Here is a 23,039-nt window from a genome sequence, read left to right on the forward strand (position 1 = left end):
GCTTCTCTGTCTTTCTCCCTCCTCCCTCTTTTTCTCCCTCTCCTTCTCTCTATCTTTCTTTCTCCCACCCTCCTTCCCTCTCTCTCCCTCTCCCTTTCTCCCTCTCTCCTTCTCTCTTTCTCCCTCTCTCTTTCTCCTCCTCTCTCTCCCTCTCTTTCTCTCTCTCTTTCCCTTTCTCCCTCTCTGTCCCTCCCTCCCTCTCTTTTTCTCCTTCTCCTTCTCTTTTTCTCCCCCTCTTTCCCTCCCTCCCTCTCTCTTTCTGTTGTACAGTGGGGCAACACTCACTTAACCAATGTCTCATTTAGCAACAGAAATTTTGGGCTCAGTTGTGGCAGTAAGCCGAGCACTATCCGTGCGACCAGATGCTTCCTTATAAATTTTACACTTAGTAACCAAACTGTGCCACAAGTTTGTTTCGTTTCTTTGAATGTGAGTAACAATAATACTGGAGCATCCACTACTATATAGAGAACAGAATAGAATAGAACAGAACAGAACAGAACAGAACAGAACAGAACAGAACAGAACAGAACAATAAGAAATAGGAATGGAATGGAATGGAATGGAATGGAATGGAATGGAATGGAATGGAATGGAATGGAATAGAATAGAACAAGAAATAGGAATAGAATAGAATAGAATAGAATAGAATAGAATACAATAGAATAGAATAGAATAAGAAATAGGAATAGAATTAGGAATAGGAATAGGAATAGGAATAGGAATAGGAATAGGAATAGGAATAGGAATAGGAATAGGAATAGGAATAGGAATGACTAGACTAGAACAGAACAGAACAGAATAGAACAGGAATAATAACTTTATTGTCATTTTGAATGTACACCAATCAGCATAGATTAAAATGAAATTTTGTTGAATACAACTCTAGAATAGGACAAAGACTATGAAATGTTCACATACAGATTTTATTTATATATACATAAACTTTATTTATACATACAAACACACACCTGATATACCAGAGCAGCATTTGTTGTTAGTAGAGTAGAGTAGAGTAGAGTAGAGTAGAGTAGAGTAGAGTAGAGTAGAGTAGAGTAGAATAGAATAGAATAGAATAGAATAGAATAGAATAGAATAGAATAGGAGTTAGAGTTAGAGTTAGTTAGAATTAGAATTATTAGAATACAATACAATACAATACAATACAATACAATACAATACAATACAATACAATACAATACAATACAATACAATACAATACAATACAATACAATACCCGTACCCTACGCTACCCTACCCTACCCTACCCTACCCTATTTTATTGGCCAAGTGTGATTGGACACACAAGGAATTTGTCTTCGGTACATAAACTCTTATTGTACGTAAAAGCTGTAAGTGATAGATCATGATCATAGTCATCATAAAAATACCTCATAGATCATAAGATACAATAGTTAGTGATAGAATCAACATAAATCGTACTAGGAAACTAAATAAAACTACTGCGTTTCCCCGAAAATAAGACCCTGTCTTATATTTTTTTGAACCCTGAAATAAGCTCTTGGCCTTATTGCCATGCGCTCAAAAGCCCGATTGCGCTTATTATCAGGGGATGTCTTATTTGGGGGGGAAACAGGGTATAAATCATAAAGATACAAGCAACAAGGTTATAAGTAGAAGGAAATGGGTAATAGGAAGGATGAGTAATAGTAACTCAGTTTTAGTAAATTGTTTGACAGTGTTGTGGGAATTAGTTGTTTAGCAGAGTGATGGCGTTTGGGAAAAAACTGTCCTTGTGTCTAGTTGTTCTGGTGTGCAATGCTCTATAATGTCGTTTTGAGGGTAGATGTTGAAACAATTTATGTCCAGGATGCAAGGAGTCTGTAGATATCTGTGCACTGTTAGTTTACAGAACCTTTGTTTTAATGGCTGACCCACTGAGTGGAGAAACACAAGTCCTTCCAGGAAATCAATAAGCACCGGAAAAGTCAAAAGAAAATGAATGCATCCAATGTGAGCAAGTGACACAGAAATTATTATTATTGTTTTTCGCCCCTCGAAGAAGAAGCGCCGTAATAGAAGGCAGATGCAAGCCTAATAGAAACATAAAAAATACAGGAGGAGAACTCGTGCACACACCTATTTCCCATTTATAAATCAGGCTCCAGCCTCCTTTCTATATTTTTAAAATGGGATTCAAGGTTGGTTTTCATTATTTTCTTGTCCTGCAAAAGCACAGTAAATATTTGTGCTTGTAAAGCTTAACCAGCTGACTCTAATGGAAACGGGTATTTTATGCCTCTTGGATTGGAGAAGAGAAAGAGAAGCCTTCCACTCATCCCCATTTATTTATGACGGCCTTTTTGGTTTGGTTTGGTTTTGGTAAAGGATCTAAAATTTGCTAAGTATTGCACACAGATTCTTTTTTTTTTTCCTTTCTAAAAAAGGGTTTTAATAGGCTGACAATCTAAAAGAAAAGGGAAGGGTGTTAAAAGATACCAAACAAAATACACACAGACTGTAAAATACTACCATGTTTCCCCAAAAATAAGAACCTGTCTTATATTTTTTGAACCCTGAAATAAGCGCTTGGCCTTATTGCCATGCGCTCAAAAACCCAATTGGGCTTATTATCAGGGGATGTCTTATTTTGGGGGAAACAGGGTATAATGTAGATGTGTATGAAAGACCCTTCCTTCCTTCCTTCCTTCCTTCCTTCCTTCCTTCCTTCCTTCCTTCCTTCCTTCCTTCCTTCCCTTTCTTTCTTTCTTTCTTTCTTTCTTTCTTTCTTTCTTTCTTTCTTTCTTTCTTTCTCTCTTCCTTCCTTCCTTCCTTCCTTCCTTCCTTCCTTTCTTTCTTTCCCTCTTTCTCCCCTCCTCCCTCCTTCCATTTCTTCCTTCCTTCTCTCTCTCTTTCTTTTTCTTTCTTTTTCTTTCCCTCCCTCCCTCCTCTTTCTTTCTTTCTTTCTTTCTTTCTTTCTTTCTTTCTTTCTTTCTTTCTTTCTTTCTTTCTTTCTTTCTCCTCCTTCCCTCCCTCCCTCCCTCCCTCCCTCCCTCCCTCCTTCTCTCTCTCTCTCTCTCTCTCTCTCTCTCTCTCTCCAATCCACAGTTTCCTAAGTTTATTTTGTATTTTGGGAGAAGTTTATATATATGTATATCTTTATTGCCAAAGAGTATATCTTTATTGTCGGTATAAGGTAAAGGTTCTCCTGGCACATATGTGCTAGTTGTTCCTGACTCTAGGGGGTGGTGCTCATCTCCGTTTCAAAGCCGAAGAGCCAGCGTCTCCGTGGTCATGTGGCGGGCATGACTCAACGCCAAAGGCGCACGGAACGCTGTTCCCTTCCCACCAAAGGTGGTCCCTATTTTTCGACTTACATTTTTTACGTGCTTTCAAACTGCTAGGTTGGCAGAAGCTGGGACAAGTAACGGGAGCTCACCCCGTTACACGGCGCTAGGGATTCGAACCACTGAACTGCCGACCTTTCGATCGACAAGCTCAGCGTCTTAGCCACTGAGCCACTGTGACCCCCTTGTTGGTATAGTTGAGTGTATATTTTTATTGTTGCGGGAGTAAGGGGGTGGTAAATGATTAAACTGTTGTGCCATTGAGATGCACACATTGTCTCTTCCTTATGTGGGTCATGATGGACTTTACAACGCAGTTCTGCTTATGTCATTCTGAAGATGCCTCTATTTCTGTCTCTGAGAGGGATGAGCCAAAAATACGATTCCTTCTCAAGACGTTGAAAGTACGTTGTCTTAAAGCTCAGATGCTTCTAATCAATCCTGCCTCTTTTCTCAGGAAAATTCTAGGCTAGGCTGAAGTTTAACATTTGGAAGTTATGCTGCAAGTTTCACAATTTATTCCCTTCCCTGTAGAACTATCCCAAAGGTGCTTTTTTCTTTTTTTTTAAAAAAAAATATTATTGAATTTTCAAACATTAAAATACACAGTACATAAAATAGAAAAGAGCAAAAAATAGAAAACTATAACATGCAAAAAAACAAACACATCAAAACTTAAACTAGTAACAGCTTTTCTACATCGGTATCTATCCTAATTAACTTCCATACACAAATTCTACTTCTATCTATCACTATCTTAACTTACATCCTTATCTAAGTTATAATAACTTCCATTCACAATTCGGTTTCGTGACAAAATATCGCTTACATTTTAGATTTACTCTCCAGCCAGGAATACCATCTATCCCAAATTAAATAATACTCTGTATTTTCCCTTTCCTTAATTTCCAATTGTTTCCAATTTTGTGCTATGACAATTCTACTCGCAGTTAACAGGGTGGATAAAAATCAATGATTTTTTTTAAAAAATCAGAAAAATCAGATTTTTTTTATTTAAATCAGAATTTTTTGATTTTTATTGAATTTATTTTAATAAAAAACTTTTGGGGTAAAAATCTATTGTAAGATAGTTTTCTATTTAAGATACATAGATAATTTAGTTTATTCAGTGTGAAATGGAGCGTAGTTATGTAGCACGAGGCTGTATATTCTGCAACACTGGGACTATCGGTGAGTCAACAGTGGGTCAAAGGAGTAGCAGAGATGACAGTTGCTCTTTAAAAATTATGATTTAAATCGAGTTGTTTAAATCAAGCCTTTTTACTAGTGATTTAAATCCTGATTTAAATTGTGATTTAAATCAACTCGATTTAAATCAAATCCACCCTGCGCAGTTAGTATATGTAATATGATATATTGTAAATTTTTTTCCATTTTCACTTTCAAAATACCTCTGCCCCTTTTTGCCCCGGATCTCAAGCCATGTGATCCTGTTCATCAATAAACCTTCTTTCCAAGCAGCTTCCATGAATCCAGTGTCTTTTCCCCCCACTTGGAACGGAACATAGAAGGATATTTCTTCCAACACTTCCTTGCAACCCCCTTTCTCTTATGAATACGGAGACTTCTTTTTCACTTTCAACTTTACTTAACCTGTTGTGACCTAGGCCCAAGTAGGTATTATCAGATGCAATTAGTTCTAAACAAACAGATTTTATTAGAACAGCTGGGAATTAACTCATTCTCAGCGTAGTCCAAAGTAATTCAAAACAAATTCTTCATAACACAATTCTTCGGCCTTATCACCAACCTTGGTCTACTTTGGCAACTTGCCAAAGGCTTTTCTTGGCAAAAGTTCAGAAGCAGAAGACACCGACAAGAAATAAATGCAGGAAGACAAGAAACAAAATCTATCAACGTTGTTTTCCGACAAAGAGCCCAAGAGCCGTTGCTGGTCTTTTAAGCCTTATGGGAGGGACCAATCATCTCTTGGCCTTACTCCCGAGTCGTCCTCTTTGCTTTAGCTGCTCTTGCCTTCTGGCAGCTCTTCTCATGGCTCCTCCTGTTCCTCTCACTCTCTGCTGTCAGCCTCTGGAGGCTCCAGAGTTCGTGCATTGCTCCCAGATGGCCCTGGCCCCATCTCTGCCTCTGACACAGAGCCCTCATCCGGGCCTTCCCCTGACTCCAGGATTGGCTCATTGTCCTCCCCAGCCTCCTCATTGTCCGACTCTGCTGCCAGCTCTGCAGGCTCCTGCAGACCACAACATAACCAACCTACGTCTTGGGATTTTGACTTTTCAGCCTGTTCAGAGGCCGAGACTTCTGGTTGTCTGAAAGTCTTCAGAGGTCATCCCTTTGGGAAGGCTGATAATTGAACTCGAGAAATTTCATCCCGGAACGATTTGATTATGCTCCCCCTGCAATAAATAAGTATAAATAAATGGACAGTGCAAATAAAGAACAAGAGAAAAGACACGTTATTTAAATAGGCAAATAGGTCAGGTAAATGAGGTATAAAATAGTTTCACAGCTCTAGCTCCCGTCAGTTGAGTAGCCAACCTTTAAATTGCTTATTCTATCAGCTGCCCCTTTGCAAAAAAATAAAATCTTTCTTGCAAGTAGGGGGTTTTTTTCCCCCACCCACAATATAAGAGATGTAATATATCCCAATCAGTCCGCCGTATCATGATCTCTGTAAGATTGCCAGTCACATCTCTTGTGTAAATTGAACGGCTCGAGTTCTTTAGACTGTTCGCTGGTTCATTCGTTCTTACTTGACACATTTTAGATGTCGCTGAACGGTTCCAGGCTCTTTCATATTCTCATGACCAAATCGGCTTCTTGGGTTGAGTCTTTTTGAACAGCCCCCAAAATTGGGTTGGACTGGACCCCATTCCCGCAGCCAATATTCAGCATTTTATAGGAAGTTTTATGTATTTATCTGCTAAATTCTAAAGAATTTTAGGATTTCACATGACCAACAAGCCACGCCTGCAAAATAAGCCACGCCCACAGAACCGGTAGTAAAAAAAAAATTAGAATCCACCCCTGGCCAATTGGTCAGCAAAGACTTTTAAGCAAGAGGGAGTTATTTTGTCTGGGCCAAATGAGAGACATCATCACTTAATATAATAAGGGTTTTCCCCCCACTTTCCATCTTTATTCTTCTGCTACCAGGACTAAGATTCTCGGCAACCCTGGATGCCCTCTGGTTGTCCTTTTTCCACCTGGATTTGCCTGGTGTTAAAATGGAAAACCTTGGCTACAAAGACATGGCTTGCCCTTGTCCTAATGGATTTTAAGTAGCTGCTAAGGAGGACCATGAACAGGCTGCTGATGTCACTCAGAGAGTAGTTAGAAGGAAAGGTGAGTTGAGGACATAGGAGCCCCATTAAGAAATGCATGCTGCAGTTTCAATTCTTCCCTCAAGAAAAACTTGTTTGCTTGACTAAACGTTTGCACCAATGTGGGGCTGCAGTCTTCCAGAAATGTTCTTTGCTTGTAAAAGAGAAGTCTTATTTTGGCCAACTTGTTTTCAGGGTCCATGATCACAATCCCTAATTGGTGGGATTTGCAGAGGCCACCACTGAGTAGCCCCTTTTTCATGGTCCCCCTAGATAGCAATCTCTAATTGATGGGACCTACACTAGCAATAGCACTTAGATTTATATATCACTTCACATTGCTTTTACAGCCCTCTCTAAGCGGTTTACAGAGTCAGCCTCTTGTCCCCAACAGTCTGGATCCTCATTTTACCCATCTCGGAAGGATGGAAGGCCGAGTCAACCTTGAGCCTGGTGTGATTCGATCTGCCAAACTGCTGGCAGGTGGTGATCAGCAGGAGTAGCCTGCAGTATTGCACTCTAACCACTGCGCCACTGTAGCTCTTTTACAACAAGTCCTGCCCTTCCCATCCTGGTGGGTAGGTAACATGTGGGAAGAAATATCCATCCGGTTCAGTTCCAAGCCGGGAGAAAGGCACTGGAGATAAAATGGAGGCTGATTGAAAAGACGGTTTAATGATGAAGCAGAACCACATGGGTTTGTGGTTCTGGTACAGCTGACCACATGGAGTTGAGAGTGAGGGGTTTTTATACCTTCTCTTAGGCTTTGCACTTGAGCTTCCTGTTCCTGTGCAACAGCATGTATTTTATTGGCTGTTGTAGAGGTTATGTAGGGGTCACAACTGGCTCTATAGGTTGTCTGAGCTAAGTTTGGTTGAAGTTTGGAAGGTGAAACAATGTCCTTAGGAGATTGTGCAGTGTAGTGAGCTCTGCTGCTAAATGGTAGTGGGTTAATCCTATTGTGTCCTGAAGGGCCATGTCTTAATCCCATCACCCTGGAGCTGAAAATCTTTTGTTTTGTAGATAGGCTGGCCGAGTCTTTCTCAATGGGCACAAAATATCGGCTGGGGTCAAGGAACGGGGGCTCTGAGTTTCTGTCTCCCTTAGGATTTTTAAAATTTCTCTTTTAGGGGAAATATTTTATCCTGCCTTTTTATAAAATATTTCTCAAAATAGTTTATTCTTCTAGGAGGGAGGTAGTGGTGGCTTCCCACAGACAAATAAAATTATTATTATTATTATTATTATTATTATTATTATTATTATTATTATTATTATTATTATTATTATTGTGACCAATAAGGTTGGGACTCTCCAAGCATGCATTGGTTCTAAAAATCCATAGAGTAAAACCTGACTTGTATACCAGTTCAGCATCACACAATTACATTAGTGGTGTTTTTCTAGGGGTGGGCTGCTGGGGGTTTGCAGGGGTTTGGGAGAACCTCTAGCTAAGATTCTGTGCAGTTCGGAGAACCCCCAAATCCCACTCCTGGCTGATCCCGCCCACCCCTCCCTGCCCCTCCCAGGAGTCCCCACACGGCCTGTTTTGCATGCAGGTAAGTGTAGAGTGTGCACAGAGGCTCGGGGAGGGCGAAAAACAGACATACTGGACAGTAGTGGGTTTCAAAAATTTTTAGTACTGGTTCTGTGGGTGTGGCTTGGTGGGTGTGGCATGGTTTGGTGGGCATGGCAGGGGAAGGATACTGTAAAATCTTCATTCCCATCCCACTCCAGGGGAAGCTTACTGCAAAATCCCCATTTCCTCCTGATCAGCTGGGAATTGGGAGGCACAGAATAGATGGGGGTGGGTCCAGTCAGAATTTTTACTACTGATTCTCCGAACTACTCAAAATTTCTGCTACCGGTTCTCCAGAACTGGTCAGAACCTGCTGAAACACACCTCTGCTACTGGAGCTGTCCAAAGGGCCTCCGGAACCTGGGGAGGCAGTTTTTGCCCTTCCAGAGGCTCAGGGAAAGCCTCCGGAGCCTGGGGAGGGCAAAAACAGCCCCCCCCCACCATGGTGCAGGAGGCCGACTAGGCCACGCCCACCCAGCAACTGGGCAGAGAACCCCTTGCTAAACTTTTCGAAGCCCACCCCTGTGTTTTTCCCATCCCAACCACCTACATTTTGATCCAGAAGAAGAACACAATAGCTGGGAGTTCCCATGCAGTGTTGCACGGAAAGAATTGGTGCATTAGTGCAAAACTCTGTTTTTATGAGAGTTGCCCGGGTGATCAGGTTCTAGTTAACTGCTTAAACAACTTCACCAGATGATTAATGTTAATTGCCAATTTTGCATGGCTGCCTCTTTCCCTCCCTCCCCTTCCCCGAATTAGCCTGTTGTTGCCTTTGATCTGGGAAGGAATACAATGTCTTTCAATAGTTAGACAAGTGATCAGTTTCCCCAACATGAAGAGGGAGACAGCATCAAGTTCCAAGGAGGTCAGAGTTTCTTTCTCTTCCTTAGCTCCTCGAAGGTCACTCAGAGTTTAACTGCATCTGGCATTTAGGAAATATGTGGTCAAAATCCCAACATATTTTTCTTTTGGGGGGGGGGGGGTGTCATTATTTTCATGCCACAAAGCAACGGAAGGCAGACTTTCTGAAAAGGGCACACATTTTTTCCCTGCGTTGAATTTTGAAAATATAGCGGAATCATAGGTTTCGCAGAAGAAGAAAGAACATCCTACTGTACTTTCGATTTCCAGCAGGCATCTCTTCTTCATCCAGTTGGCAGAGTTAGGCAGCATGCACTAAAGGCAGGTGCTCTGAAAGGGTTGGAGTAGGCTTGGAATCTAAAAGAAAACAGAAGGGTGCTAAAAGATAGCAAAGAAAATGCACACGTAAATACTAAAATGTACTGTAGCTGTGTATGAAAGACCTTCCTTCCTTCCTTCCTTTTCTATTTCTCTCTCTTTCTTTTTCTTTTTTCCCTCCCTCCCTCTTTTCTTTCTTTCTTTCTTTCTTTCTTTCTTTCTTTCTTTCTTTCTTTCTTTCTTTCTTTCTTTCTTTCTTTCTCTCTCTCTCTCTCCCACCTTCCCTCCCTCCTTCCATTCCCTCCTTCCTTCTCTCTCTCTCTTTTCTTTCTTTCCCTCTCTCTCCCTCCTTCCCTCCCTCCTTCCATTCCCTCCTTCCTTCTCTCTCTCTCTTTTCTTTCTTTCCCTCTCTCTCCCTCCTTCCCTCCCTCCTTCCATTCCTCCCTTCCTTCTCTCTCTTTCTTTTTCTTTTTCTTTCTTTCTTTACCTCCCTCCCTCTTCTTTCTTTCTTTCTTTCTTTCTCTTTCTTTTTATTTCCTTCTCTCTCTCTCTCCCTCCTTCCCTCCCTCCCTCCTTCCATTCCTTCCTTCCTTCTCTCTCTCTTTCTTTTCCCTTTCTTTCTTTCTTTCTTTCTTTCTTTCTTTCTTTCTTTCTTTCTTTCTTTCTCTGTCTCTCTTTTTTCCTTTCTTTTTCTTTCCCTCCCTCCATCCTTCCTTCCTTCCTTCCTTCCTTCCTTCCTTCCTTCCTTCCTTCCTTCCTTCCTTCCTTCTTTCCTTTCCTTTCCTTTCCTTTCCTTTCCTTTCCTTTCCTTTCCTTTCCTTTCCTTTCCTTTCCTTTCCTTTCCTTTCCTTTTCTTTTCTTTTTTGCTTGCTCAATTGTAGTCATAAGTCAACGACCAGCTGTATATATCCAAACTTGGCAACTTAAAAACCTGTGGACATCAACTCCCAGAATTCCCAAGCAGCCATGGAATTCTGGGAGTTAAAGTCCACACAGGTCTTACAGTTGCCAGGTTTGAACACCTGTGGTTTGGTCTAACTGTAACCGAGTTGTTAAGGGACATGGTGGCTCAGTGGCTAAGACACTGAGCTTGTCGATCGAAAGGTTGGCAGTTCGGCGGTTCAGATCCCTAGTGCTGCGTAATGGGGTGAGCTCCGGTTACTTGTCCCAGCTTCTGCCAACTAGCAGTTCGAAAGCACGTAAAAGATGCAAGTAGAAAAATCGGGACCACCTTTGGTGGGGAGGTAACAGTGTTCTGTGCACCTTTGGCGTTGAGTCATGCCGGCCACATGACCATGGAGACGTCTTCAGACAGCGCTGGCTCTTCGGCTTTGAAGCGGTGATGAGCACCGCCCCCTAGAGTCAGAAACGACTAGCACAAAAGTGCAAGGGGAACCTTTACCTTTACCTTAACCGAGTTGTAAACCACACAAGACAGGACCTCCCAGTTGGTGTTCATCTTGAGATTCAGAGTTTAAATCCTTGTTCTTTTTGGCTGTTAAGATTGGTCTCCTACCTTTCAAAAATCCATGAGGATTCTTGGCATTACAAACGTATGTGAGAGGCGGAGCAATTCTCCCCGTTAACTCAGATGAAAGAAATGGGACCAGTGAATAGCACGGATTTGTACAACGGGAACTCAGAAATGTCAGAGATATTCCTCCAAAATGTGATTAACGGTCATGGGATTAGGTGAGTGTAAAAAGAGTTTAAAGAGATTCATAGAGTGGTAGTGCCAAGTTCCGTTAGCCAAAGAATATTAGTCACTGAAAAGTAACAGCAGCCAAATATTCTCCTTGAGTTTTCCTAAAATATTAGTGGAGAATAAGCAGACTGTACTCTGTGGCCCCTTGTCACCTGGAGAAGCACCAGCTCAAACCTGTAAAATTTAGTAAATACAGGTTGAATTTTCATGGTGCCCTTGGAGGGCTTCACCTCCTGCTTTCATTCTTATCTTAAATCTCTCAGTTAAAACAAACAAACAAACAAATTGAAAAAAAAAAACCTTCTGAGGATATCATAGTATCATTAGAAAGCCGTTGAAACATTGAATAGAATAGAATAGAATAGAATAGAGAAGAATAGAATAGAATAGAATAGAATAGAATAGAATAGAATAGAATAGAATAGAATAGAATAGAATAGAATAGAATAACAGAGTTGGAAGGGACCTTGGAGGTCTTCTAGTCCAACCCCCTGCTGAGGCAGGAAACCCTACACCATTGCAGACAAATAGTTATCCAATCTCTTCTTAAAAACTTCCAGTGTTGGAGCATTCACAACTTCTGGAGGCAAGTTGTTCCACTGATTAATTTTTCTCACTGTCAGGAAGTTTCTCCTTAGTTCTAGGTTGCTTTTCTCCTTGATTAGTTTCCACTCATTGCTTCTTGTCCTGCCCTCAGGTGCTTTGGAGAATAGTTTGACCCCGTCTTCTTTGTGGCAACCCTGAGATATTGGAAGACTGCTATCATGTCTCCCCTAGTCCTTCTTTTCATCAAACTAGGCATACCCAGTTCCTGAAACCGTTCTTCATATGTTTTAGCCTCCAGTCCCCTAATCATCTTTGTTGCTCTTCTCTGCACTCTTTCTAGAGTCTCCACATCTTTTTTTACATCATGGCGTTTACATTGAGATGCAGTTCCTAAGTAGTCAGTGGAAGTTTTGGGTGCTTCATCACTGGAGGTTTTTGAGAAAAGACTGGGCCGCACTTGTCTGAATTTGTATAGGTATCCTGCTTGAGAAAGGGGTTGGACTAGAATGGGTGTCAGCAACCCGCTGCTCTGGAGACACATGCGGCTCTTTCGTCCCCCTGCTGTGGCTCTCTGTCGGCTGAACCCACCACTGGCTGGCCCTGCCCCTCGCTCTCCCCTTCTGGTCACTCCTCGCCTGGCCTGAGAGAGAGTGAGACAGAGACAGAGAGAGACAGAGACATGAGAGAGAGAAATGAGATAGAGAGGGAGAGGGAGAGGGAGAAAGAGAGAGACAAAGAGAGATACCTGTTTCCCACAGAAAACACCAGGACCCACAAAACTTGGGTAGGCGTGGCTGGGGGGGGATCATGTGACTGGGTGGGAGTGAATGACGTCGAGTTGGCCACACCCACCCAGGTTTTGTGGCTCCCGGTGTTTTCTTTTCTGTGGGAAATGGGTCCAAATGGCTCTTTGAGTGTTTAAAGTTGCAGACCCCTGGCCTAGAAGAACTTCAAGGTCTTCCTTCCATTTCTATTCTGATTGAGAAGCGAAACATTTTCATGTGGCTCTTTCACTCCTCTGCTGTGGCTCCTTGTCACTCAAAATACGTGTCACAACCGCCAAAGTGCATCACCTGCCAGCATGCGATTTATTGAGCTTTTCAACCCCCGGTAGGCCAACCATGGATAAATCCAAGAAAAGAAAAGTTTCAGAAGAAAACAGAACGTTTACTTCAACTACATATGCTAGTTTTGTGGCCGCTCAAGAAATAGTCAGGCACGGGAAGGGTTTTGTGGCTCCCGGTGTTTTCTTTTCTGTGGGAAACTGGTCCAAATGGCTCTTTGAGTGTTTAAGGTTGCAGACCTCTGTTCTGGTACATAAGCACCTAATGTAGATTGTGGTTGACTTCATGAATGCTATTATGCTTCCTTTGATTTAATCATTTGTACTTTTTTTTTTTTTTTAAACTAACCCTCGGTTGGCTGGGTTTAGAGATTGTAATTATTGGTTGACAAGCCATGATGGCTGTATTCAAAGCATGCAAAACTAGCCTGCCCCTCAATTATATGAGGGATGAACCGAGAAACAGTGTTTACAAGCCTGTAATAATGCTTCAAATGTAACCCCGTTGATGGAGACGTTGGCGTGAACAACACCGATGCAACACAAATTTTACTCCCAAATAAGGACAAAATAGGACTGGCTAGTGCCTATAACCTGATATTCAATATAAATGATTGCACATGTTGTTGTTGTTGTTAGTTGCAAAGTCGTGTCTGACCCATCGCGACCCCATGGACAACTTTCCTCCAGGCCTTCCTGTCTTCTACCATCCTCTGGAATCCATTTAAGCTCACGCCGACTGCTTCAGTGACTCCGTCCAGCCACCTCGTTCTCTGTCGTCCCCTTCTTCTTTTGCCCTCAATCGTTCCCAGCATTAGGCTCTTCTCCAGTTAATTCTTCTTTTCATTAGGTGGCCAAATGATTTGAGTTTCATCTTCAGGATCTGGCCTTCTGAAGAGCAGTCAGGGTTGATCTCCTCTAGGACTGACCGGTTGGATCACCTTGCAGTCCGAGGGACTCGCAGGAGTCTTCTCCAGCACCAGAGTTCAAAGGCCTCCATTCTTTGGCACTCAGCCATCCTTATGGTCCAACTTTCCCAGCCATACATTGCAACTGGGAAAACCATTGCCTTGACTATACCCACTTTTGTTGGCAGGGTGATGTCTCTGCTTTTTAGTATGCTCTCTAGATTTGCCATAGCTTTCTTCTCCAGGAGCAAGCGTCTTATTAATTTCTTGGCTGTAGTCCCCATCTGCGGTGATCTTGGAGCCCAGGAAAATAAATCTGTCACTACCTCCATTTCTTACCCATCTATTTGCCAGGAATAGAATAGAATAGAATAGAGTAGAGTAGAGTAGAGTAGAGTAGAGTAGAGTAGAGTAGAGTAGAGTAGAGTAGAGTAGAGTAGAGTAGAGTAGAGTAGAGAGTTGGAAGGGACCTTGGAGGTCTTCTAGTCCAACCCTCTGCCCAGGCAGGAAATCCTACACCACTTCAGACAAATGGTTATCCAACATCTTCTTTAAAATTTCCAGTGTTGGGGCATTCACAACTTCTGCAGGCAAGTTGTTCCATTGATTAATTCTTCTAACTGTCAGGAAGTTTCTCCTTAGTTCTAAATTGTTTCTCTCCTTGATTAGTTTCCACCCATTGCTTCTTGTTCTACCCTCAGGTGCTTTGAAGAATAGTTTGAGGGGGCCAGATGCCATGATCTTAGTTTTCTTAATGTTGAGATTGCACATATACAGTTTGCGTAATAGCCTCATGACACATGGGTTGATATTTTCCCTCCTCGTCTCATGCCTTGGCTTGAAATTTAGCACTTCCTGGTATGTTAAGCCATAGTTTTTGGAGAGGTGTCCGTACCGAGAAACTGACCTGACCATCCTGCAGACATTGGACTAGTTAATCTAATAGCATCGCAGGAAGATATGGATTGTGAAGAAAGAAACACCTAATCCAAAACAATATCGGTCTCTTGTGTAACTGGAAACTCATCTGTATGTTCACTTTGTTTTGGAGGTGAGTTTATTATCTCCCTATCCCCAATTTTAAAATAATATTATTGCTGAGCATAAATAATCAAGTAATTAAGCAAAAAACAAAACAAAACACAAAACCCAACCTTAATCATTTGCTCACGAGCAATCACCATTCAATTAAAGAGCAATTAAATGGTTATTTGTGCCCTGCAAAATAAGGCAGTCCTCAAATCAGTAACACAATCAATATTTTCACTGCAACAGGATGCGGGGAAGATGGACCTTTTAACCCGTACCGATTAATTTGTCATCAGACGGTTTCCTAGTTGAATCACCGCATGTTTATTTGTCTTGATTAGTATGCAAATTTACGTCTAAATTCTAGGAAATTTGGGGGTGCATCCACGGCGAGGGAGGAGGGGGTCCATTGCTTCGACGGTAAATGTTGCTATTGTCAGAAGTCCAAACGCCGTTCGGTTTTTGACTTGTGTATGGAAGAGCTTTGCATGATTGTTCAGTTTTTACATGCTAAATCACAATTTGTGCAGGTATAGGACCGAACTGCATTTGGAACTTCCTTAGGCAGGTCGTCTTGAGTTATGGCCGTTTATTCCACAACTGTTCAAAAGTTAGGATGATTGTCGTGCCTGTCAGCCGCCAGCCCCTCCAGCAGATGAATCAGATGAGGAGGAAGTGTGGGAGTCAGGGCCAGCATCAAGGCAATCTGAGAGCTCCGAGGGGGGGGGAGAGGGAATGGAGCTGTCAGAGATAGAATCAGGGGTGGAGCCTGGACCGCCCGTCAGCCCTCAGATGGAGAGTCAACAGCCCCCAGGTCTGGAGGTGGCTGATGAGGAAGAGGAGGAACAGTTGGGTCCAGTGCCTGATGTGCAGATGCACAGAAGGCAGAGGAAAGGAGAGCAGTGGAAATCTATGGGCCGGTCCTCAGGACAGAAAAGCCACCGCTGCTACCGAAGCCACACCGTAGCTCTGGGGATAAAAGGCAGGGGGCAGAGATGAGTAGGTGTGGCAGACAACTATTTGTCTCCCTGCCGGACACTTGTTAGTCTGCTGTGTGTGTGTGTGAGAGAGAGTTATTTTTGTCGGGGCTGTTGGCACTCCTAATAAAGGGAACATTTATTTAACTACAGAGGGTTTGTCGTGTTTGGAAACCGGGTCAGAACAACGGTGTAGTACAAATGTACAGAACTACAAGATACCTACAGGGGTCTTTGTAGTTCTGGCTATCACAGCCTCCCCACAATCATGTGATTGTACGCGGGGCACTGAGTACTTGGCTCATGATTATGACTTCGCAACAAGCCACGATGACATTCCCTGCCGGCTTCCCACAAGCAAAATCATTGGGGAAGCACGCAGGAAGTCGGAAGTCGTGATCACATGAGCTCCTTACTTGATAGTGGCATAGTTCTTGCTTAAAGAAGGCAATCAGAACTGCTGGAATTGCCATAGCTATGATCACATATGTCATGTGTCAGTCCCATGTCACTTAACGACAGAAATTCTGCTCCCAATTTCTTTCATAACCAGACGGCTACCTGTATAAAGGCAACCTAGTCTGAGTTTCGGATCTTGTACTTTACTGATGGCTCCTTCCAGTCAACAGGCTATGATTTAGAGTTGTTTGACCAAGATGAACGTTCTCGATTTCCCGTAGAAGTACAAGTGGCTGCCGTCTCTAGTTCAGGCAAAACAGGGTGTTTTGCTGCCTCCGTCGAGTTGCGATTCCTTCCGATGGTTTGTTGATTTCCAATCATAAATACAACTGCAGTGGAAAATGCACGGAAGAGTATCCAGTTTCACTTCTAAGTGTTAGAAATTGACTGAAACCAACCGCACTAGACACGTCTCAAAATAAATTTGTCAGCGAGGGCTGTTGTATAACAGGAAGAGCAAATATTGTGGCAAAGTTGTTGACGCGAGAAAAGAGAAAGGATATAACATTTCCTCAGAAGAACCGATGGGTTTCCAGGAACTATGGCTGATCTGGTTTTCCTGGAGTGTTTTTTTTTTTTTTTTCAAGAGAATGCAGATATGGCGTTTTCAATCTGACAGTGCTGAAAATGCTCTTCCAGTCAAAGAAACCTCACTTAGTGCAACCCTGAGCCAAAACCTCATTCGCTCAAGACGCACTAAGCCGAAACTTTTCCCTGTGAAAATGGATCATAAAAATTCATCCTCCACAGAATTGTGGATTTGGGCCTGCTTGTCTCTCCAGCAGACCTACTTCCAACCATTGTGGGTCATTGCAACCACATAGATAGAGACTGGTTGTATTGCAGTAGTTGTTCTGATAATTAGCTAGTATAGTGAACATAAAATGGTAAAAATGCTCTTTACAGGTAGTCCCAGGGATGGGCCCCTGGGGGGTTCAGCAGAGTTTGGGCGATTCTCTAGCCAAGGATCGCCGGGGTTCAGCGAACCCCCAAATGCCACCCATGGATGGCCACACCCCTCCCGCCCCTCCCAGGAGTCTCCACGCGGCCCGTTCATCATTCCAGGTAAGTGCAGGAGCCGCGCGGACAGTCTGGGAGGGCAAAAAATGGGCCTACCGGAGGTTTTAAAATGATTTTAGTTGGATGTTTTAAATTTGGCCGAATGATTGAATTATTTTAATAAGCTTTTAATTTTTGTTGTATATTGTTTTTACCATAGCGGTTCACCGCCCTGAGTCCCTTGGGAGAAGGGCGGTATATAAATATAATAAACTAAACTAAACTAACTAAACTATTCTGGAAGTCCGGAAACAGGTCTGTTTCCGGCCTCCAGACCCTGGGAGAAGCTGTTTTCACCCTCCCGGAGGCTCAAGGAAAGCCTCTGGAGCCTGGGGAGGGTGAAAAATGCCCCTGCCCAGTGCAGGTGGCTGACTAGGCTACGCCCACCATGGCCACGCCCACCCAGCAACAGGGTAGTGAACTGGTTGCTAAAGGATCTGAAGCCCACCCCTGGGTAGTCCTCGACTTATGACCACAATTGAGCCCGGAATTTTTGTTGCTAAGCAAGATGTTGAATGAGTTTTGCTCCATTTTACGACCTTTCTTGCCACAGTTGTTAAGTGAATCCTTCAGTTGTTAAGTTGGTAATACAGTTGTTAAGTGAATCTATCTGGCTTCCTCACTGATTTTGCTTGTCAGAAGAGGTGCGAAATGACTTCTTATGATGGATGCTGCAACCATCATAAATACATGCCAGTTACCAAGTATTTTAAATTTGATCAGGTGACTATGGGGATGCTGCAACGGTCACAAGTGTAAAAAAAAAAAGGTCATAAGACACTCTTTTCAGTGCCGTTGTAACTTTCAACGGTCACTAAATGAATGATTGTAAATTGAGGACTACCTGTAGTTAAGTTGGATCCTGGTGATGACATAGAAACAACTCTGAAGTAGTATATAAATCTAAGGAAGGAACGAAGGAAGAGAGGGAGGGAGGGAGAGGGAGAAGGGAAGGAAAGGGAAAGGGGGGAGGGAAGGAGAGAAGGAAGGGAGGGAAGGGGAAGGGAGGGAGAAGGAAAGGGAGAGAAGGGAGGGGGAAGGAAGGAAGGGAGAGAAGGGAGGGAGGGGAGCAGGGGTGGGTTCTACTTACCTTTACTACCGTGCCTGCACGCATGTTCTTCTGTGCATGTGCAGATCACTTACGATGACATCCGGGTCGGTGAGCGGAGCCTCCCGCCGGTTTTACTACCGGTTCTTGCGAACCGGTCTGAACCGCAGGCAACCCACAGGGGTGAAATCCAGCAAGTTCTAACAGGTTCTGGAGAACCGGTAGCAGAAATTTTGAGTAGTTCAGAGAACCGGCAAATACCACTTCTGGCTTGCCCCAGAGTGGGGTGGGAATGGAGATTTTGCAGTATCCTTCTCCTGCCACGCCCACCAAGCCACACCCACAGAACCGGTAGGGGAAAAAAAATTGGATTTCACCCCTGGCAACCCACCACTGCAGGGAAGGGGGTAGAGAGGGAGGGGGGAAGGAAGGGAGGGAGGGAGAGGGGGAAGGAAGAAAGGAATGAAGGGAGGGAGGGAGGGGAGGGGGAAGGAAAGGAGGGAGGGGAGGGAGGGACAGGGAGAAGGGAAAGGAAGGAAAGGGAAGGAAGGAAGGAAGGAAGGAAGGAAGGAAGGAAGGAAGGAAGGAAGGAAGGAAGGAAGGAAGGAAGGATACAGGACCTGTTCTTTAGTAGCCAAGATTACTGAACATGACATAATGGAATTAAGTTGCAGGAAAGAAAATTATAATTAAAGGCTTTAAAAAATTCTAACAGTATGAATGTCTTGGCTGTTTGTTAAGTTGCCTTGCAGAAGGTGAATTTCAAAGTGATATTCATTATGGTACATTTGGGGAGGCACAGTCTTCCAAAGTGTTGGGATGATCAGTGACGAAACTTTTTAAAAAATGATCATGCTGTGGTTTTTTTTTTGCAAGCCCCCAGAAATGTCTGCACTCGTAGTGCGAGAACTTTGGTATTTAAGCAAAACTCACCTTCTGTAAGTCCTATCCAGTGAGGCTCCTACTCATTTGTTGAACATGGTTGAATGTGGACTTGCGTAGAAGTGAAAAATAATTGATTTGAGGCCTCGCATAAGATCAGGTCTCTTCTGGCTGGAAACCAAGATGGGATGAAAGGTATTGATCCGTGCAACATATTTTATATCATATTATCCTGTATTGTATTCCATAGGACTCTCCAGAGTTAAAAGGGCTCGACAGCCTCCCTCACAGGGTTGCTAGAAGACTCAAAATAATCCCGCCTTTGATGCTCTATTTCTGTATCTAATGTTGTAAATATTTTTAATATTTATGATTTTACTTATAGGCTGCCCAGAATTGTTTTGCAGAGTGAGATGAGCAGCGTATAAATTTAACAAACAAATAAATAAAAAGTAAGCTACACCAGAATGAACATGTTGAGCAGAAAAGTGGCCTCAAATCAGTGGTCAAATCCACATTTTTTTTACTACTGGTTCTGTAGGCATGGCCTGGCTTGGTGGGCGTGGCTTGGTGGGTGTGGCAGGGGAAGGATACCGCAAAATCTCCATTCCCTCCCCACTCTGGGGCCAGCCAGTGGTGGTATTTGCCGGTTCTCCGAACTACTCAAAATTTCCGTTACTGGTTCTCTGAACTACTCAAAATTTCCGTTACTGGTTCTCTGAACTACTCAAAATTTCCGCTACCAGTTCTCCAGAACCTGTCAGAACTTGCTGGATTTCACCCCTGCCTCAAATCATCAGGAGCAAGGAAATAATTAGTCTTTTTATTTGCTCACAGGGGATGTCCCTTACATTTTTTGTTGCACCTTTTCACTGTGAAACACCAGAATCTGCGATGTTCAAATGAGCACAGGTTTATTCTATGCCCGTGATGGTGAACCTTTGGCACATGTGACACAGCTGGCACGCAGAGTCATCTCTGCGGGCATGCAAGCCGTCGCCAACTGAGCTCTACTGTACATGCGCATGCATGCCTTCCACCAGCCAGCTGATTTTCGGGATGCACATGGAGTGGGGCACATTCGGGAGACATGTGCATGCACGGAGGGACGGTTGCGCGCACATGTGTGGGGGATGGGAATGCGGGGGGTGCAACACCCCCCCATGGTCAGGTTTTGGGCCCAGGAGGTTGCAGGGAGGCCTGCTAGGCCAAAAACGGCGTGTGGGGTGAGTGACGTGCCCCCCACATGGCCCGTTTTTGGGCCCAGGAGGCTCCAGGGAGGCCTGCTAGGCCAAAAATGAGGGGCCGGGGGGGGGTCATGCGCAAATGGGTGGGAGGAGCATGGAGGGCTTCTGTGTGCATGCTCTACGGGGGCGCATTGCATTATGGGTGCCAGCTTTCAGCACACAATGAGAGAAAGGTTAGCCATCACTGTTCTATGCTATCCCTAAACAAGAATCTGAACTACTAACAGTCAAGGCAAATTGGTGGTCGATAAGAATCAATGTCTATGGAGATTCTCAGTCATCTACGTCATGGTTGTCCCAAAGGTGTCCTTTTAAAGATCTTGACGATTGTATCTTTTCTTTTATGAGAATATGCACCAATACAAATTCCTTGTGGGTCCAATCACACTTGGCCAATAAAGAATTCTATTCTATTCTATTCTATTCTATTCTATTCTATTCTATTCTATTCTATTCTATTCTATTCTATTCTATTCTATTCTATTCTATTCTACTCAACTCTACTCTACTCTACTCTACTCTACTCTACTCTACTCTACTCTAAGGAGACAACTGTGGACTTTCTTGTTTTTCTTTGGAGACGTTTCACTTTTTATCCAAGAAACTCATCAAGCTGTGACTGGATGGTGGACTCAGTGACTTTCTAAAATGCAAATGACCAGCTGTCTGCAAGGAATATAAATCCTTCCATTCCCCCACCCATCCAGTCAGAGCTGAAGAAGCTTCTTGGATGAGAAGTGAAATGTCTTCAAAGAATAACAAGAAAGTCCAGTTGCCTCTTGAAACAGCACCTTTGGGACATAAGAGTCAATGGAATTCAAGATGGGTTGGAGGAGTTAGATCTCTTGCGCCCTGGAAAGGCATTCCAAACTAATGACACCCTTGACTCCTCCCTCGGGCGCTCAGCCTGGTCCCTCTCCTACGTTAACCAAACCTTAAGGATGCCTACAGGTAGTGGTGAAATCCAAATTTTTTTACTATCAATTCTGTGGGCATGGCTTGGTGGGTGTGGTGTGATAGGCATGGCAGGGGAAGGATAATGCAAAATCTCCATTCCCACCCCACTCCAGGGGGAAAATACTGCAAAATCTCCATTCCCACCCCACTCCTGGGGAAGGATACTGCAAAATCTCCATTCCCACCTCACTCCAGGGGAAAGATCTTGCAAAATCTCCATTCCCACCCCACTCCAGGGGAAGGATACTGCAAAATCTCCATTCCCACCCCACTCTGGGGCCAGCCAGAGGTGATATTTGCTGGTTCTTCAAACTACTCAAAAATTTCCACTACCGTTTCTCCAGAACCTGCTGGATTTTCACCCCTGCCTGCAAGTAATGGGTGATTGACCGCTCACTTTGGAATCCAGAAAGAGTTAAAATTCCGACTGCAGAAATCAGAAACCAGCAAGCAAGGACCTGGCTGGTCACGGCCTTAAGAAAAAAAAAATGAAAATCGATGCAAAGTACATTGCTGATGCAAATCCTTTTGACAAAAGAGCACTTAAAGTTTATTTTCACTTTTGTTTCAACAGTTCACGACCGGGGAGACCCCCCAAGCGCTCTCTGGGGGTTGCGATACAAGAGAACACGCGCTTGCTTCCCCACGGAGTGCCGGGCCTCTTATCGCCGGGGCTTATCTCCCCAACAGGTAATAAAATCCTTTGGATGCTTCTCTCCCTGCTTTCGTTGTCCTGTGCAGCAGTTGAAATAAACTAATATTGATCTAACTGCCTTGTCCTTCAGGGCTTTTTCAAGCTTTACCAGAGGTTACATTATTGGATTTCTTGAGCATTCATGAAACCTCTCTCCAGTCCCCCCCCACCCCCACCCTTCACCCCCATCTCCCCCTCACCCCACGTGGCATTGCTGAGCTGACTTAAAACCTAATGGATTTGCAATTTAGCTCTTCATTAATCGTAATTTCCTTAAAGGGAAAGTGCCATTAAGATGCCTCGGTCATACGATATGGGGAAAGGTTGATCTCAGAGCTTTGGAAGGGACTGGGAAGGGACTCTTTGCAAGAGCCTGGTATCTGTGGGGAGGGTGTATTTCTCTTCTCTTTGTTTTCTTCCAAATTCAGAAGCCAGCGATCATGGGGACGGGAGGTGAAGAGCAGCTTCGTAAGACGCCAATGGCTTTTGGCCTTAGGATTTGCAACGTGATAAAAGCCTACGAAGCTGGGTAGTATAGTTTGCAAGCGGTTGTACGTCTTGGTAGACCTCTTCCGTGATTAGACAGGAGGGAGCTTGAAGTGGCGGAGGACAGCAATAGCACTTAGACTTATATACCGCTTTTGGGTCTTTGGCTATTTTTCCTTTCTTCTTACTTGAGACAAAGAGCCTTGTGGAGTTCAGGTAGTCCTCAGATTACGAACATAGCTAGGACTAGAATTTTGGTTGCTAAGCGAGGCATTTTTTAAAAGTGGATTGTCCCTGATGGTACTATCTTTTTGGCCACGGTTGTTACAGTATTTTTCGGAGTATAAGACGCACCGGAGTATAAGACGCAGCTTAGTTTTTGGGGAGGAAAATAAGAAAAAAGCTGATAGGCAGGTGGATTGGCCTCCCCGAATACCCCCAATCAGCTGTTCCCAAAGGTGAATTTTAGCAGCAGGTTCCTTGGTTGTGAGCTCTGTGCCTTGCTTTTTTTTGCTTTTTTGTCTGCCTCTGAAACTTCTGAAACACTGTTTCAGAAAAAAACTTTTTTTCCTGCCTCTGAAAGCCTCTGAAACAGAGCTTCAGAA

General features: G+C 43.6%; 1 protein-coding gene across 1 annotated transcript in view; it reads left to right on the forward strand.

Annotated features, from left to right (window-relative positions):
* DACH2 (dachshund family transcription factor 2) overlaps positions 1 to 23,039 on the forward strand; it is a 322,657-nt gene that overhangs the window by 137,238 nt on the left and 162,380 nt on the right. The window contains exon 2 of the mRNA XM_070951865.1: positions 21,829 to 21,944. Within this exon, the coding sequence (XP_070807966.1) occupies positions 21,829 to 21,944 (116 nt within the window). The remainder of the gene's footprint in view (positions 1 to 21,828; positions 21,945 to 23,039) is intronic.

Source organism: Pituophis catenifer, unplaced genomic scaffold (genome assembly GCF_029215685.1).
Source record: "Pituophis catenifer annectens isolate HBS135680 unplaced genomic scaffold, rPitCat1.0.hap2 SCAF_11, whole genome shotgun sequence".
In the NCBI taxonomy this organism is placed as follows: Eukaryota; Metazoa; Chordata; class Lepidosauria; order Squamata; family Colubridae; genus Pituophis; species Pituophis catenifer.